This window comes from Pygocentrus nattereri, chromosome 25 (genome assembly GCF_015220715.1).
Source record: "Pygocentrus nattereri isolate fPygNat1 chromosome 25, fPygNat1.pri, whole genome shotgun sequence".
NCBI lineage: Eukaryota > Metazoa > Chordata > Actinopteri > Characiformes > Serrasalmidae > Pygocentrus > Pygocentrus nattereri.
In genome coordinates, this window is record NC_051235.1 from 26,553,895 (window position 1) to 26,571,045 (window position 17,151).

Here is a 17,151-nt window from a genome sequence, read left to right on the forward strand (position 1 = left end):
GCTTTGTTTAAGTGTTTGTTAAATATGTAGCTAATTCTAAAGGTTTTTAGCATGTATGTTTGCAGAATCATTTTTTTGCCTATGTTTCCACTCTCAAGTAAAAATACAAGCTTTGTTTGAATCTGTGTAACAGTATAAAATTTGTGAGAGTTAATCAACATCATTAATGGCAGTTATTTGTACGGAAATGAATTGTCAGCGGGGCGGCATGGTGGTGTGGTGGGTAGCCCTGTCGCCTCACAGCGAGGAGGGCCTGGGTTCGATTCCCCAGCCGGGTGACCGGGGTCCTCTCTGTGTGAAGTTTGCATGTTCTCCCCGTGTCTGCGTGGGTTTCCTCCGGGTTCTCCGGTTTCCTCCCACAGTCCGAAGACATGCAGTCAGGCCAATTGGACATGCTAAATTACCCCTGGGTGTGAGTGACTGTCTGTGTCTGTCTGTCTGCCCTGCGATGGACTGGCGACCTGGGACAGGCTCCAGCACCCCCCCCCCGACGGAGAAGCGGCCAAGAAAATGGATGGATGAATTGTCAGCTAGAGTCTCATGACCGCCAAAGCCCTACTGTTTACAGCATTATCTTTTCGGGTTACTGAAATGTATTTAAAATGGAGATGGCACTAATCTGACACTCAGACACCTGGTACAGGGCCACTTTCATCAGAAAAAAGGTTGGATTGGACAGATTAAAAAAAAAAAAAAGGTAATATGTTGCAGAAAATATCACAGAATCGCTTAAAGTGCAATAAAACATGCCGCAAAGTAGAGCGCATGACAACAGCAATAGCCCAGTCCAGCCTAATATCAGTAGAAAGGTGCACAGTACACTACAAATACAGCTTCATTATGTCAACAAAGAAGATGTAGCAGCTTATTTTGAGTGATATTTTAAGTGATTTGTTCTGTGTCATATTACTGAATAAACTAAAATCAGTTGTTTTGAATAAGTCATGTTCTGGGTTTCGTCCTGGGGAGAGTTGAGCGTTTGCATAGTTTGAGCACGATCGCCTGCTTTAAGATGCCAAGATGCTCATCTTAAGTGAAGTGCTTCAATTAAAAAAAAACATAAATCAATAAAAATAAAAATAACCAGCATTAGTATCAGATAACAAAGTGCTACTGTGCCATCTGTAATTACAAAGCTAGTACTTGGCATGAACAAGGGAGATCTTGAAGGTCGGGCCAAAAATCAAATGTACACAGCGCCCCCTCAACCCCTTGCTTAAATGTAGTCAGTGAGCCAAGACTTGTGTTGCATCTGAAGCTACGAGGGTATACAGTTAACGAGTGATACAGCGACAGGTGGGCATCATGGAAACTGCATGTGTGCACATCACACTATCATCACACTGGAGTTGGTAAGGAATCTTAAGCAGACCTGCTAATTGTTCTAATACAGTATGACGCACTGTCATCTACACAAGTGGACAAAAGCGAACAGAACGCTGCCTTCAAGGCAGCTGCTATTACTGTGTTTAGCTATGCTATTAATTTTCCTTCGTTTATTTTATGCAAACAATTTGTCGTCCAGCTTCAGAAACCACACAGGTAAGCTTACTTGACATAGTTTGAGGCAAGTCTGTGATGATTTAAGCACAATGCTAACTGGTGGCCATAATAAATCAATTACTTATCGCAGTTGTCAGAAGAAAACCTTGTATCTCCGAACTGGTAACTTTACAGGAGAAGGAAAAAACACATTTTATTTTTAATGTAAGTCAATGGAACCAGACTTCTCTCCAACTCATTTTGGGCCGTTTCTTTAAGTCCATTCATTATGAAATTTCCACACCATGTAAAGGTCAACAGGCTTTTTCAAATTACACCAAAAACTGAAAAACGGCAAAAATGGAGATACGAGGTTTTCTTCCGCCAACAGCGTTTATGTACATTAGCCAGTGCGACAACAAACAGAGAAACAAACTTTGAACACAAACATGTCATGGCTGATGGACTACACCTGTGTTTAGGTGAAAATTCTGAACCCTTGACCTTCACTTCACATCAAATGAGCATCACATTCAGCAACGCTGCATACCAGATCAGTGTGGAAGTGTCCAGCTGTGCCCAGTATAAAACCACACAATACCAGAAAACAACCTCAATTTGATGATATCATTTTCAGAGGGAGTGTTCTCACAAACCCAAACAGAGGACAACGTCCTGTTAAAACGGAAGTGCTACGACAACGCCTAAACTATTCTCACGCTCAAAGGGCCCATATGTCACATGCGTCTATTCTATGTTGTTCTCATCTTTAATGTTTGTATATTCTCTTCAGAAAACACACCTCAGCACATTTTACCATAAAATTAGTCTTCATTTACCGGATTTAACACATTGGAGAAAACATGAAGCACAAAATATAGCCTGTGCAAAAGTTGACACTGCAGGTTTTACACTGGATTTATTTCTGATATGTTAAACTCAACACATACATCAAAATCATGCACTTAAATTAGTAGAAAATGCCATATTCAAACTTTTTTTCTGTTAAGGGTGTGTTTTCACTCTGAAAATCAGCACATTGTGTTATATGACTGCAGGTGTTAAATCTTATGTGTATGACTAATGCAAATGACTTCTCTTGTGATTGGCTGCCCTGTATGGGGTCTCATTCAATAAGTAGTTTCAACTGTATAATGAAATTTCATATATATATATATATATATATATATACATACATATATATATATATATACACACACATACATACACACACACACACACACACACCAGGCATAACATTATGACCACCTCCTTGTTTCTACGCTCATTGTCCATTTTATCAGCTCCACTATTTGGGTGGTGGCTCACTCTCTGTAGTGCAGTAACACTGACGTGGTGGTGGTGGTGCGCTAGTGTGTGTTGTGCTGGTCTGAGTGGATCAGACACAGGAGTGCAGCTGGAATGAGAATAGTCCACCAAACAAAAATATCCAACCAACAGCGTCCTGTGGGCAGCAGCCTGTGACCACTGTGACTTAAGGATGACCAACACAAACTCTGCAGCAGCAGATGAGCTTTCGCCTCTGACTTTACATCTACAAGGTGGACTTATGTAGGAGTGTCTAATAGAGTGGAGCGGACCAGCACAACAAACACTATCACACCACCACCACGTCAGTGTTACTGGAGGTCCTGACCACTGAAGAACAGGGTAAAAGGGGGTAACAGAGAATCAGAGAAACAGATGGACTACAGTCTGTAACTGTAGAACTACAAAATGCAGCTATACAGTAAGAGGAGCTGATCAAATGGACAATGAGTGTAGAAACAAGGAGGTGGTCAGAATGTTATGCCTGATCGGTGTATATGGTTCCACATATGCACTGTATGGACTGGGGAGTGAATGGTACATTTCAAAACTTTGACGTTTATATTTTAACAAATGGGGGAAATCTGGTTTTCCATGATACGAGTCATTTCAACTCAGAGCTGTGAGGTCAGGGCAACTTCACAGACTTTACAGTAAGCATTGCCCACAGCTAATGTCCAGCTCATATCCCGCATGATGTAATATGCTTCTGGGTTAATCGTGGCTTGTGCTCTGCCTCTTTTGAGTTAATAGGTGCACCAAGGACTCAACTTACATTGAGTTAAAGGATTTAAAATGATTACAGTTCAGATATCTGATGTAATAAGGTGAATGCTGGTGTATATATATATATATATATATATATATATATATATATATATATATATATATATATATATATATATATATATATATATATATATATATATATATATATACACACACACACACACACACACACACACACACACACACACACACACACACACACACACACACACAGGCGCACACACGCGCACACGTGCGTGCACTGTAAGAAACGGCACCGTTTGACACCCCCACCTCCCTTTGTTAGCTCCTGTTGAAGGTGAGTCACCATCCCTACCAGAGTTTTTTTTTTTTTAGAAAATGCATTAGAGTACATTACAGATCTTAGCATAAAAGACTTTGTTCAGAGTCAAGCAAGCCTGTCTGGAGCCCAATTTAAACCGAATAGCAGAATAAAACACCTTCAGAAAGTTTATACTGACCACATTTACACATTAGATTAACCAGAGTCCAGACAAAATACAGGATTCAAGATATTTCAACATGCAGTTTGCACAGTGTTAAACCTTGGGTCGGGTGTAAGCTTCCAGTATTTGTTGGGGGGGCTTGTCTGTGAAAACAGCCAAAAACTACTGCTTTAAGAGTAGAGCTCAAATGATCCATCAGTTGGCCAATTACATGAGCCAATATTGATGAGGCACAGTTTAACAGCATGGTGAAAATAATTATGATCATGTGTCGATAATTCTCAGAATAATCCCCATTTCTAGGTTTTATATAGGTTTATGCATCAGAATCAGCAGATGGGTACATGAAAAATCATATCAGCATCATCCCACAACTCCCATATCAGCGCATTCCTACTCAGAATAAACGATACAGTGATTACGACCAGCCACAGCCAGGAAGAGGCCTCACAACAAATGCAGTGATTAGGAGTTCTGTACAGCAGCCAGCGCATGCTGCATCGTATGAACTCAAAACACTGCTCCAAAATGTCTTTTCCAGTCAAAGCACATTGCTGGTTTTAGACAGTGGTGCCACTTTGGAGCCCAATCTGAGGAATCTGAATTTTAAGCCCCTTAAAATCACAATGTTTTTATGGTTTAGGCCTTGGGGCGTCACCAGTCCAATACCAGACACTGGCATCGGGCTGTTATTAGTAGAAAATATCCTATTTTAGAGAAAAAAAGTGTTCATTCATCTTAAGTGAAGCTCTAAAAATGTAAAATACAGGGTGATTGAAAAAGATTAATCCGATATTAAAACATTAGTTTCATTGTAAATCATTACAGAACAGTGCAGTGAACTGTAAACGGTTTAAATGAGCATAAAGTTTATTATGTAATTGTACAAGATCTCAGTCTGAACCTCCTCCAGCTGTACGGACGACATCAGCGCCAAGTCAAACTCATCCCATACTGGATTGAGCGTGTTGGGTGTCCCTGCACTCACGGCTCTTTCAGTCCGATTTCGGAGATCATCCAGTGCTGTGGAACCAACGACGAATGTTCTGAGCTGTTGGAGGTTCATTGCTGACCAAATTCACACTGCACAGTTATGATGGATTCCCGCTTATTGAAGTGGAGAACGCAGAACGCTTCCTGCTCAGGGGTTTCATCTCCTCGCAGACTGAATGGAGCCGTCTTCCAGTGACCGTTGGAAACTCCATGACCCTCTCTTTCAATTGGTATGTGATTGGTTCCTAGCCGCCTCACACTTGTAAATATATGGTGCTTTGAAATCAGAAGAAATCTTTTTGAATCACCCTGTACTTTAGCAGTTTTTAATGAAAAAGTATCTGAACTGCATCTGGAAGAAAGTGGTCTCACACCATCCATAGCCAGACCTTATTTAAGACCCCAGTGCAAAGCTATGCTAAGTTTGCTTCTGGAACAAACCATTTGAGCTTGGATTATCACTCATCTACATTAAAGACATGGTGACCCTGTTAAAGTGCTGGTTATTCTCTCAGCATTCCCTGCTAAAGGCAGCAGGACTCAAACACTGAGTCACCTTTTGTTTTGCTAGCATGTGTTGGGGGCCCAGGCGAAGCCTAATCTTTAGGCACGTGTTAGGACTATAATCCGGGTTTACATATCTTTCCACAGCTTCCCATTCTCCAAAGCTTTTCTCTCTGTCCTCCCTCCGACAAGCTATGGTGCATTAGCAGAACAGCGCTGCCTCGGTCTGCCTCCGAGCTGCTGTTTCGCTCGACGCGACAAAAGCAGCCTCAGTCAGAAACAAAGCCGCTCCCTGTCATTCTCTAATCTCCAGGATGGAACTGCTCCCAAACACCTTCAAAACAAACCCCCATTCAGAAAAATGTCACACGCACTTTTCCTGCAAAACGCTACAAATGTCTGGGGCGAGGAAAGCAGAGCTGGAAACAGACAATAAATGGGAGTCTTTCACAAGATCCCAGAGTGATAATTCACTGTACAAGCCAGTTAATGAAAAATCTCCTTTTCTATCCCCAAGGTTTTCCACTCTGCTCTCATAAAAGCATCACAGGTTCTGGATGAGGGCCAGCTGTTAGCGAAGCGTTCAGAGAGAGTAGATTAGCACCTTCCTTTGCCTTCATACAATAAATTATTCATGCGCAGCCCCTCAGGAAAAGGAGGCATTTCGGCTAAAGGTGCAAAGTCAACGCAGCCTTTCAAAGCGTTGCATTTCTTCGTAATAATCTGCTGAAAGTGGAAAGTGGCAGCTTTCATTTCATTAGGGACGCACAGGTATGGGAATTGCGGGCTGGGAAAAAAAAAATAGAATAAGAAGCTGCCAAATGTTGGGTTTACAAATGGTCCCAGTATAGATATCATATTCTTTACCTTTCATTTTATCGTTAGACTAACAGGTCGTCATTAAAATGCATTTCTGTCTTAATTCGCATGTTATCACTGCTTCTTTCTGGCGAAAATAAGGTGTCAGTGGAGTTATTGTTAGGAATGGTTGGACAGTGTAGTGGATAAACATTCAACATGCACACAAGAAACAGGCTAGAACTGCTAGATCAATAAGACCCAGCAGGTAATGACAATGTTAGATCAACCTGATATTGTAAAATGATACTGATCATTTGACAAATTACATCATATTTCATCCCAACATGCTTTCCTGAACATTCCACAGACATTAAGTACTGAAAGAACAGCAAACAACTGCACATCTTACTAAGAGAGAATAATGTGTCCTTTGGATTTAGAACAACTCAGTGTATAAAACATGACATGAATTATTGTAAAATGATATCAGAAACTTACTAATATTGGTAGACATTTGCCAATTTTTCAAACCATATTTGACACTGTACTATTTGTACTTCGGAAGAGCAGAATATTTAGGCACTTGTAAACCTACAGAAATAAACATATTTCTCTGTAATAGTAAATCAAGTGGATTTAGTCCAAATTTGTACATTGCAGAAATGTTTATGTATTGCATCAGTGTATATGTACATGAAAATATCAACATCAGCCCACAATTGGCATATTGATGCATCCCTAGTACATCCCTAGTACATCCCCGTCAAAGGCACTGCTGCGTCTGACTGTTCCGACTTACCAGATGTCAGAAAAATGAAATATTCTGATAGATATTGCAGTATTGTGATTTTCTTTTGTTTTTATTTTTATGAATGATGTTTGTCTACCTCACAAACTAAAACATCTGCTAAATATTAACGCAATATCACCATAAGAATTTATCGACTACACACTTCTGTTCGCTTTAATAAAAGACGCAAAGTGAGATAAGAAGTGTAAACATCATGAACTAAAGCAAAGCTTCCCCTTAAGTGGAATTATTTGCAGTGAAAAGTAATGAAAATGCAATATTACAATGATCAGCATTAAATATCCCAAAAGAATCATATTACAGCTCAAGTTTCGTCACGTTGTTGTGTCTGCAGTGATCTCATGCATCGGTCCAAGTACAGTAAAAAGAATAAAGTGCAGATATAGATATAGATACAGCAGCCCAAACATTCTGCTCTTCCAGAGTACAATAAATAACGTCATTAATGTCATACAATGTTGCTTTGAATCACTGGTCAACTCTAAGCTTAAGTCTGATGCAGACGATGGTTTTTGTGGCAGCAATTATCTGTCAATACTGATATGATTCCGACATCATGCATCCCTAAAAACGCCATATTGCATCTTCTTTCATATAAAATCCTGCTGGTTCAAATAACAGGCTTCATTCTTCTCTCCCCACCTCTGCAGCTGCCCAGCAGATTATCTAAATTATGAAATAACTTAAAACACCTTGATCATAAAACAGAAAGGCTTCAAATCTCAGCTCTGATTTCAATGCACATTCATACGCTTATCAGCTTGTTCCATGAAAGCCCATTGTCCCAAACCACTGAGGGAAATCTGCTTCCTCACTAAACTCCCCATATTACTCCAGCGCAGTCGGGCCTGTATTCTCTTTCCCACAGTGTGCATGGAGATGACCCTCCAGCGACCCTGGGGCATCCCCTCTGTCCCCTGAAGACCTGCACAAATCTGCATGTTAAACATGTTTACGGGCTCTGTTTGCTTGTTTCGTTATATTTCCAGGATAGGAATATCCTCCTTCTGCTGGAGAACCAGAGGAAAACAGGATTAACGCAGAGGGCCAACAAAGCATATCCGAAGTACCACTACGGTACGACACGGGCCGGCGCTACACTGTGGGGTCAGCAGGTGATGCTTCTTTACATATTTATTTGCCTGGACTCATTCAGCCCATCTCGCTTTTTTCCTCTCTAAAAAAAAATAATAATAATAAACACAAACATCTGAGGATCCAGGCACCTCTCTGACGGCTTCACTCCTCGCTGCTGCATAACAGGAAACCTCAGCAACTCGACACGCATGTACGCTACACCAAACGCTGACGAAGCAAAGTATTGTTTTAATCTTCTGTCACATTAAAAGGGCTTTTAGAAGATCTCCCCAAAAGTGTTCACACTCAAATATGTCACACAACCTGTTAATAGAGCCATTTAGATTTTCACACTCCTTTCTGGAGTGAAGTCAGCAAGCCAGTTACTCGCCAAACATACTTACCAAAACCTTCTATACAATAATAGACCTACAGGAAAGAAACTGGGGACACAATGATATGGGAATTCTGTGTTGATGCCATTTCTTAACGTATCGCAGCTGTCGGAACAAAATCTTGTACCTCCACTTTTATGTTATATTATTGTTGTTCAGTTTCTGACATTATTTGTACCGGTTTTTGTGCTGTAGATGGTTCTATAAGGCACCTTTCTGAAAAGGGTTCTATATAAGACTGAAAATGGTTCGGTCACCGAAAAAAATCGGTCACTCTTAACAGAACTACCTGCCTATGCGTTTCTCTGCCTATCCTGTGTGGTCTGACACTAGTGAATACACACACACTAAGGGGCTGTGAGCACACTTGCCCGGAGCGGTGGGCAGCCCCCTATCCACGGCGCCCGGGGAGCACTTGGGGGTTAGGCGTCTTGCTCAAGGACACCTCAGTCATGGACTGTCGGCACTGGGGATCGAACCGGCAACCTTCCGGTCACAGGGCCAGTTCCCTAACCTCCAGGGTCCAAGGATGGGTCGCCCGTTTGAGTCTTAGTTCCTCTCAAGGGGTCTTCCTCTTGCTCTTAGGGAGTTTTTCCTTGCCACTGTCGCCACTGGCGACGCTCATGGGGGCTCGGACCTGGAGTTTTCTGTAAAGCTGCTTTGTAACAACATCTGCTGTAAAAAACTTTCGACTTCACAAGCTTGAAGCCGTAACAACAGAAGAACCCATTTTAGTGCTCTACAGAACCCTTTTCAGAAAGGTGCCATAGAGAACCATCCACAGCACATTCTCCATCAATCTGAAGAACCTCTTCACGAGGCAGAGAACCCTTAAATTAGTGTTCATGGCTTTTCTTCGCAAAAGAACCCTTAAAGAACCAAAAAAACTTTGACAGTGTAGCAATAGTGCAGAATGTTGGATCGTCGTTTGACTGTCATTCTTTTCTTTCTTTTCATTTTGTTTATTTTTTTTAATTCCTTTTAATATCTGACAACACCAACATGATCCTGATATTATCGTACAGCCCTAGAAAAAACAAACACTGCGTTTTATGTTGTCGTGAAACGTTTCTACCGGCTCGTTCATCATTAAATGCTCACACAACGTAAAGATCAGCCGTTTTCAGATTAGGTCCCAACAAGAACAATACACAGCAGCAGATACAAGCTCAGACCAAACACAGAAAAGATGGAAGCTCAGTACACGGGGAAGATAAAGCCCTCCGGCCCAGTCAACACAAAAACGCCAAACATGCATTTCCTCGAACGACCCGAAGCAGTAAAGCGAGCGGCAGCTCTGGCGTCATGTTTAAGAAATGACTCGAACGATTCCGCTCTCTGTGAGGTTTCCTGTGCAATGACCTGCACCAGCTTTCCTCACCACACATTTTGCAATGTTCCTTGGGCTTCTTACACATCATTAACTGGTCTGAACTGGCAATAAAAGGGTGGAGCGGTATGACTGATTATGAAAGTAAGATATTAGCTGATCTCCACATCTGCTTCTTCAGTTTTGTATTGGAGCTACAAGGCTAAAAACACACTTTTAAAAAAAGGCTCCACAATGGGTTCTTTGTATGGTGCTATATAATAATATTCATTATTGGGTCAATTTCAAAATCTAATTTTTAAGTGTTAAAAATAAAACAGTTTGATGTGGTGTGTAAATATTGTGAAAGTTTCAAAACATCACGTTTATTCCCACACAGGGACATTAATCTGCTCATTCTGAATTCACTGTTTCTGTGATGTCTTGAAAACCAGCATATTTATACACATACACACTTTACTTTTAAAAGAGAGAGAGAGAGAGAGAGAGAGAAGGAGGGAGAGAGAGAGAAGGAGGGAGGGGAGGGAGAGAGAGAGAGAGAGATAGATAGAGAGAGAGAGAGAGAGAGAAAAGGAGGAAGGGGAGAGAGAGAGATAGAGAGAGAAAAGGAGGAAGGGGACAGAGAGAGAGATAGAGAGAGAAAAGGAGGAAGGGGACAGAGAGAGAGATAGAGAGAGAAAAGGAGGAAGGGGATAGAGAGAGAGAGAAAGAGAGAGAAAGGAGAGAGGGGAGAGAGAGAGAGAAAAGGAGGGAGGGGAGGGAGGGAGACGGAGAGAGAGAGGGGGAGAGAGAGAGAGAGAGAGAGAGAGAGAAAAGGAAGGAAGGAGGGAGGGAGAGAGGGAGAGAGGGAGAGAGAGAGAGAGAGAGAGAGAGAGAGAGAGAGAGAGAGAGAGAGAGAGAAGGAGGGAGGGGAGGGAGAGAGAGAGAGAGAGAGAGAGAGAGAGAGAGAGAGAGAGAGAGAGAGAGAAAAGGAGGAAGGGGAGAGAGAGAGATAGAGAGAGAAAAGGAGGAAGGGGACAGAGAGAGAGATAGAGAGAGAAAAGGAGGAAGGGGATAGAGAGAGAGAGAGAGAGAGAGAGAAAGGAGAGAGGGGAGAGAGAGAGAGAAAAGGAGGGAGGGGAGGGAGGGAGACGGAGAGAGGGGGAGAGAGAGAGAGAGAGAGAGAAAAGGAAGGAAGGAGGGAGGGAGAGAGAGAGAGAGAGAGAGGGGGAGAGAGAGAGAGAGAGAGAAAAGGAAGGAAGGAGGGAGGGAGGGAGAGAGAGAGAGAGAGAGAGAGAGAGCGCTCATTTACATATCAGGGTTAAAGGCAAAGTAAAAAAAAATAAAAAATAAACAGCTGTTTAATTCTAAAGGATAAAAATAGTTTGAGAAAATCTTGTAAAAATAGGAATTACAACCACACAAATGCCAAAAATGGACCTCGTGGGAAAAACAAAACACATTATAAACGTAGGTTACAGGCCCTTCAGCAGTTTAAAAGAACCTACACAAACCGTTCCATCGCAATTTAAGGGTTCTCCCTCCAACCTTTACACCGCATGGTGGTTCTTCACACTCACATGTCTCACTTAAAAATATGCCTCTCCCCTGAATCACCCACTGAAAGGCTCTTTACAGAACCAAAAGTGCATCTTCGATGGCATCATGCAAAAAACGCAGCTAACCAGTAGTGGGTTTGGGTGACCTGGACTTCTAGCAGATTGGCCTTGTAGCTCCAGCACAAAGCTAAAGAATCAAGCGCTGGGCACTAAGCCTGTCTGGGCTGATCAGCTCCACTTTGGCTGAGGGTGAAATTGTGCAAATATGATTAAGACATTCTTTTAATGACTGTACAGGAAGAGTCTAACACTTGCTCCTCTCTCAGCTGGGTTATAGACAACCTAAAAAACTAGACGAGAGACACAGACTGTCATCAATGTCAGCAAATGCTGCTTCCAACTCCTTCTATTATCCTGAAATCAGGCCTTGGCTTGTCCTGCCTGACAGTCATTACTGTGATACTGTACTGCAACAGGCAGGAAAAGCCCTCACTGATACTACAAGTGCATCTGTAGCAGGCGTCCGACTACACCTTCATTCTGACTCATGCCAAGGCTGCAATTCTTCCAATCCAGTACACAAACACTGACTTATAATCGCGAGGCTGACACTTTGTTTTAGAGCACTTTCAGAGCACTTATTCCTCCAACTGCTTTAAGGTCAGTGCTCTACGCTGGTAGAGAACATCTCAGGGTTTTCAGTCAGTATGGCTCACGAATGGAGTCAGTAACTGAAACAAAAACAACACACATACAAGAGGACGTGGACTTGTATAGGTCACGTATTGCTGAAGGGAACCATATCAATCGCTTTATACTGACACTTTAAAGGGCTCATACCACACACTTTCCCATATTTTCTCCCCTCTGAGGCCCACTTACATCATTTATGTTTGAATTTATGTCCTATAAATAACTCCTAAATGACCATTTTCCAACCTTTTAATATAATTAATATAAGAATTAAACCGACTGCCTTTGCTACTGCCCCTTTATAACCGATAGAAGTAAATGAGCTCTGTTCTGATTGGCTGCCTTCTGTTGCGTCTCAATCAACAAGCACTCTGGAATGAAAGACTCCTTCTAACTTCAGCGTGAACAGGTGGAGCCAAACTGTTGTAAGCTGAAAATGTGGGCGTGAAAATGCATTGTTTTTTTTGTGACATCACAAAACCGGTGCATTCAAAATGCACTGTTTTCGCAGCTTGGTGTCCAAATGTGGACAGTACAAACTTGGATGTTTCCAAACGTCGTCAATGTTTTTACAACACTACATCACTCTTGCATTTATAAAAAAATCAGATTTCCATGAGAAGAGTACTTTAAAATACATCGCTGTTGTCGGAAGAACAACTTGTACCTCCAAAATGGCAACTTTACAGGAGAAGGAAAAACTCGACTTAACTTTTAATGTAAGTCTATGGAACCAGAATTTTTTCCAAGTCATTTTGGGTCGTTTCTTTTAGTCCATTCAGCATCAAATTTACACACAATGTAAAGGGTAACAGGTATTTTCAGATTATGTAAAAACCTGAAAAACATCAAAAATTGAGATACGAGGTTTTCTTCCGACAACAGCGATATTTACACATATATCACCTCGTCACTGCGCCAGGACATTATAGTATATTTCCATAAGGGTGCTTTAAAATATACCACCAAAATATGAGTCACTGCCTTACAAACCACAGTTGGAATGTATCGTAAAGTGGTGGAGCTTAATGACTGTAAACACAAGGAAAGTTGTGCCTTTTCCATGGAGACCTTCTTTGTAATTATCATCTTCATCTCCACCGCTGAAAAAACACCAACAGGTTTGTGTTTTCCACACACATGCCTGGCTGACAGAAAACGATAACATCTAACATTTCTTTCCAAGGTCTCCTTCATCCAGCTTTGAGACTAGATGCCACGGCTGGGCAGTAAGACAAAAATATGTCTCAATACTTAGAGATTCGCACAGATACACTTTATTTTGTTTCATGTATTGTTTATCTGATGTTTAATAAGATGACGGTGAATAACTGTTCAAAAACTACAACTTTTATGCAACATATCACACGCAGCGCTGCAAATCCTATTAAACAGGACTAATTATACTCACTATGCACTGAAACACAGTTGGCCAGTGCCCTTTAAAGGAGAATTCCACAGAATTTCCCAAATTTCTACCCATTTAAACCATCACGATGTCTACAACACAAATACAGCCACTTTATTTACTGTCCAAAACTACCAGTGAACTTACACGCCTTCTGAGTTTTATGGGTATTGTTGATGACAGTAAAACAGTCATAAATCTGAAAAATAAGCCATCTTCGGGGACTATTTTGCCTTACAACGTCCTGCGTACATCCCTCTGCGATTAACTGACTCAAATAGGCCAAACTTTACCACAAAACCATCAGCAAACAATGTGTCAGACATCCGGCAGCGCATGTCTAACCACTTTCCAGAATAGCTTTCAACACAGAAACATGCAGCTTTCAGAGATGGATGTCTGGTTCCCATCACCACCACTGTGACCAACTCGGACTCGGCAAGTGTCTCTAGAACGGAGCACTTCACACCAAACCACTCTGAATTACCGTGTTTACATCTTAACTATTAAACCGGGCAGGTATTTGTGAAAATAACCCCAGTTTAAACGCTAACAGCGTGTCTTACATGCTCAGAAAACGATATCGTAGCGTAATTTATCGCGATACCGGCAGAAACGCGGTGGTATCGCCCACCCCTAACGACAAACAGCAGCCGAGTGTTTCCCACTAGATGTTTCATGGCACTTTGTGAACTCGTGCGAATGTAAACACGGCTAATATCACGGCAGAGAGACGTCTAAAGAGTCAGTGAGTCCACGCTAAACAGTTCGTTGCTGTTTAGTCAAGAGTGGCTAAGTTAGACGTGAACTCGGGAGGAGTTAGTCCGGCTTTAGTTGACAGCTCGCGAGAAAAAACAAACGGTGGGAAATGTTCCTCGCTTTTACACAAATTACAGACATTACGTTCAACACCGGACCCGTGTCGCTATTAAAACAGCGTGTCGTTGAGTATTTCTGCCCACAACGATGGAGAAATGTAGTTGTTGTAGGAAAGAGATGACATGGAAATTCACTTCCGCACCCACTAACGCTTCTCGTTCGAACTCCCCCGTTCCACCTTAAATCCCGCAGCAGTTACAGCCAGACGCCTCCGGCTCTCGAACGCAACTGCCGCACCGTTTAAGGTGGAACGGGGGGATTCGAACGAGACGCTGGCGAACAGGCAGCCAACTTCAGCCTCAGCCGGATTAAATGAGCTCTCACACTTTCTCACGGACATGAACGACAGCAGGGCAGCCGCTGGACACTCACCTGCGCCGCGGCTGAAGCAGTATAAGAGCAGAAAGAGTTTAATGAAGGCGCGGTGTGTTAAATCCATAGCGCCGCTTGCCTCATCCGTCTCCCTCGCTCTGCTCGGCTTTACGGCAGCTACTGCTGCTCTGCGGCAACCAGAGCCCCGTCTCCAAGGGAGTGACGTCAAACGGGCTGGCGTCAGGGGCTGGAGGGGGCGGGGAGAGGGCTACCACAACCACAACAACAGCAGCGAGAGTAAAACACTAAACGATAAGAGCCACACTTTCGACAAATATCTGGAGCTTCTGGATCCCCAAAATGTCTGAATTATCTCTCTTATTTTTTATTTTATTTGTTTGTGTGTGTATTTTGCTTTGTGAACACTGTTGGAAGTACAGCTTCTGTGTTCTTTGTCGCTCATCAAGGTACAAACAGTGTAAATGTTACCTCAAAGGCTCTACAGTGGGTTTAAGGTCTGATTGTGAACCTTAAATCAGTTTTTCCCAGTGAAAAGTCTGTATTTGTGGCTTTTCATAACCAAATGCTTTTAAACAGAGCAGTAGAATAAAAGCCTGGAGGTGAGGCGAGGCAGGGTGCATGGAGTCAGTACAGCTCAGAACAGATCATTTCAGTGGATTATGGTTCAGTTATGTTCCCTGACTAAAGGTACTGAGATGGAGCCTTGAGGGAACCACCCCAGTGACAAGAGGGGCACTGCCCCAGTGATGGTTTCGTACCCTTATTTTGGGGAGGGTGTAGATCGCTGTTCATTGACACATTTAGAGTCGTAGTCACGTGTGGTGTGATGGTTATGAATAATTGCATCAATTAAAAAAAGTTTTTACACATCTGAATTCATGGAGAAATTATGATCATGATCATTTCCCTGATTTCTAACTTTAAAATTAAACTATTACCTATTCTAATAATAGAATGCCTTACTTTTACATCTAAATACAGAGCCCCACTGATGACATCCTGTATGAATAAAATTAAAGTGTGGCCACACCTTATTAACGAGTGGGAACAAGATCCTAATGTGTGGCCACAACATAGTAAGGCCTGGGAATGAAATTATAAAGTCGTGGCCACGACTTAGTAAGGCGTGGGACGAGATCCCGGCTTACTAAGTCGTGACCGCGACTTAATCATCTCATTCCTGCACCTTACTAAGTCGTGGCCATGCATTCTGTGCTGATGACGATATTTGATATTTTACGTGTGGGTATGTTTTGACGCTGATATATGTGCTGATCACTTATATACTTACATTATTTTCATAATCTCAAATCTCTTGGCCTGCAGAGCTCGCACACATGTCCACTCAGCAGAGCAGGTCTGTGTTAGAGCTACAAACTGAGGTGCTCAGTAAAAAAATCTGCTGTCAGATGCAGAAAACCAGTTTCATCCAGTAAAGATTTCCGACTTTGCCCGGTTTATTTTGGTGGAAGCTCAGTTTTATTCCTATAAATGACACTTTAACAGTCGCTGGACTGAACCTTACACACTGTGAAAGGGGCTCATCAGACCAGCCTAAGAAATGACTTCATGCAGTGACAAGAAATTGAACTAGTTTTACTCAACTCAAAAAACGACACTGGCTGAACGAATCATTCAGTCAAAGTGTTTATTTTCACGTTACCACGTGGTCTTTTTCTTCAGCTGATCTGACGCGTCATTTTTTCAATGCACAGCAAAAACAAAAATTGTATTTTTTGAGTTTTTGACATAGTTTGAAAATGCCAGTTGCCCTTTAGACTGTGTGTATGTTCCATGATGAACGGAACAAAACAAACCTCCCAAAATCACTTGGATAAAATTCTGGTTCCATTGACTTCCATTAAAAGTAGAGTTTGTTTTTTCCTTCTCCTGTAAAGTTGCTGTTTTGGAGACACGAGGTTTTGTTTCGACAGCAGCGATTTGCTACTTTAACATGTGCCAACATACTGACTCCCACAAGTAAAAGCAGTGTAGACATGAGAAAGTAGTACATGTCCATTAAAAAAAACAAAAAACAACTCTTTTATAAACATCAACATACACACAAGTCAGATATTGGATCTTGTCCTCGGCCCAGAATTCCCATATCGGCACATCTTTAATTATAAGAATGGTTAACAAGTCACTGGTAACTCCACTCCGAAGAGGGAAAAAGGAGCGTCATGGAAGAGCGCCGGAGTTTTAGGTCTAAGTAAAATGCTCTGTTTTTACAAGTGATTAAATGTGAACATTAGACATAAAAGAAACAGTCATAATTAGATTTTCAGTGTATTCAATTTTAACACACGCTTGTAGCAGCTGAATCAGGACGAGTTAAAACTG

The 17,151-nt window shown here is 41.9% G+C and overlaps 1 protein-coding gene across 1 annotated transcript in view; it reads right to left on the reverse strand.

The window, feature by feature from the left end:
* The window catches only part of adam10a (ADAM metallopeptidase domain 10a), a 138,508-nt gene extending 123,548 nt beyond the window's left edge, over positions 1–14,960 (reverse strand). Inside the window, exon 1 of the mRNA XM_017711650.2 lies at positions 14,848–14,960. Coding sequence (XP_017567139.1) covers positions 14,848–14,914 — 67 coding nt within the window. The 5' untranslated portion in view covers positions 14,915–14,960. The remainder of the gene's footprint in view (positions 1–14,847) is intronic.
* Positions 14,961–17,151: the final 2,191 nt, after the last annotated feature.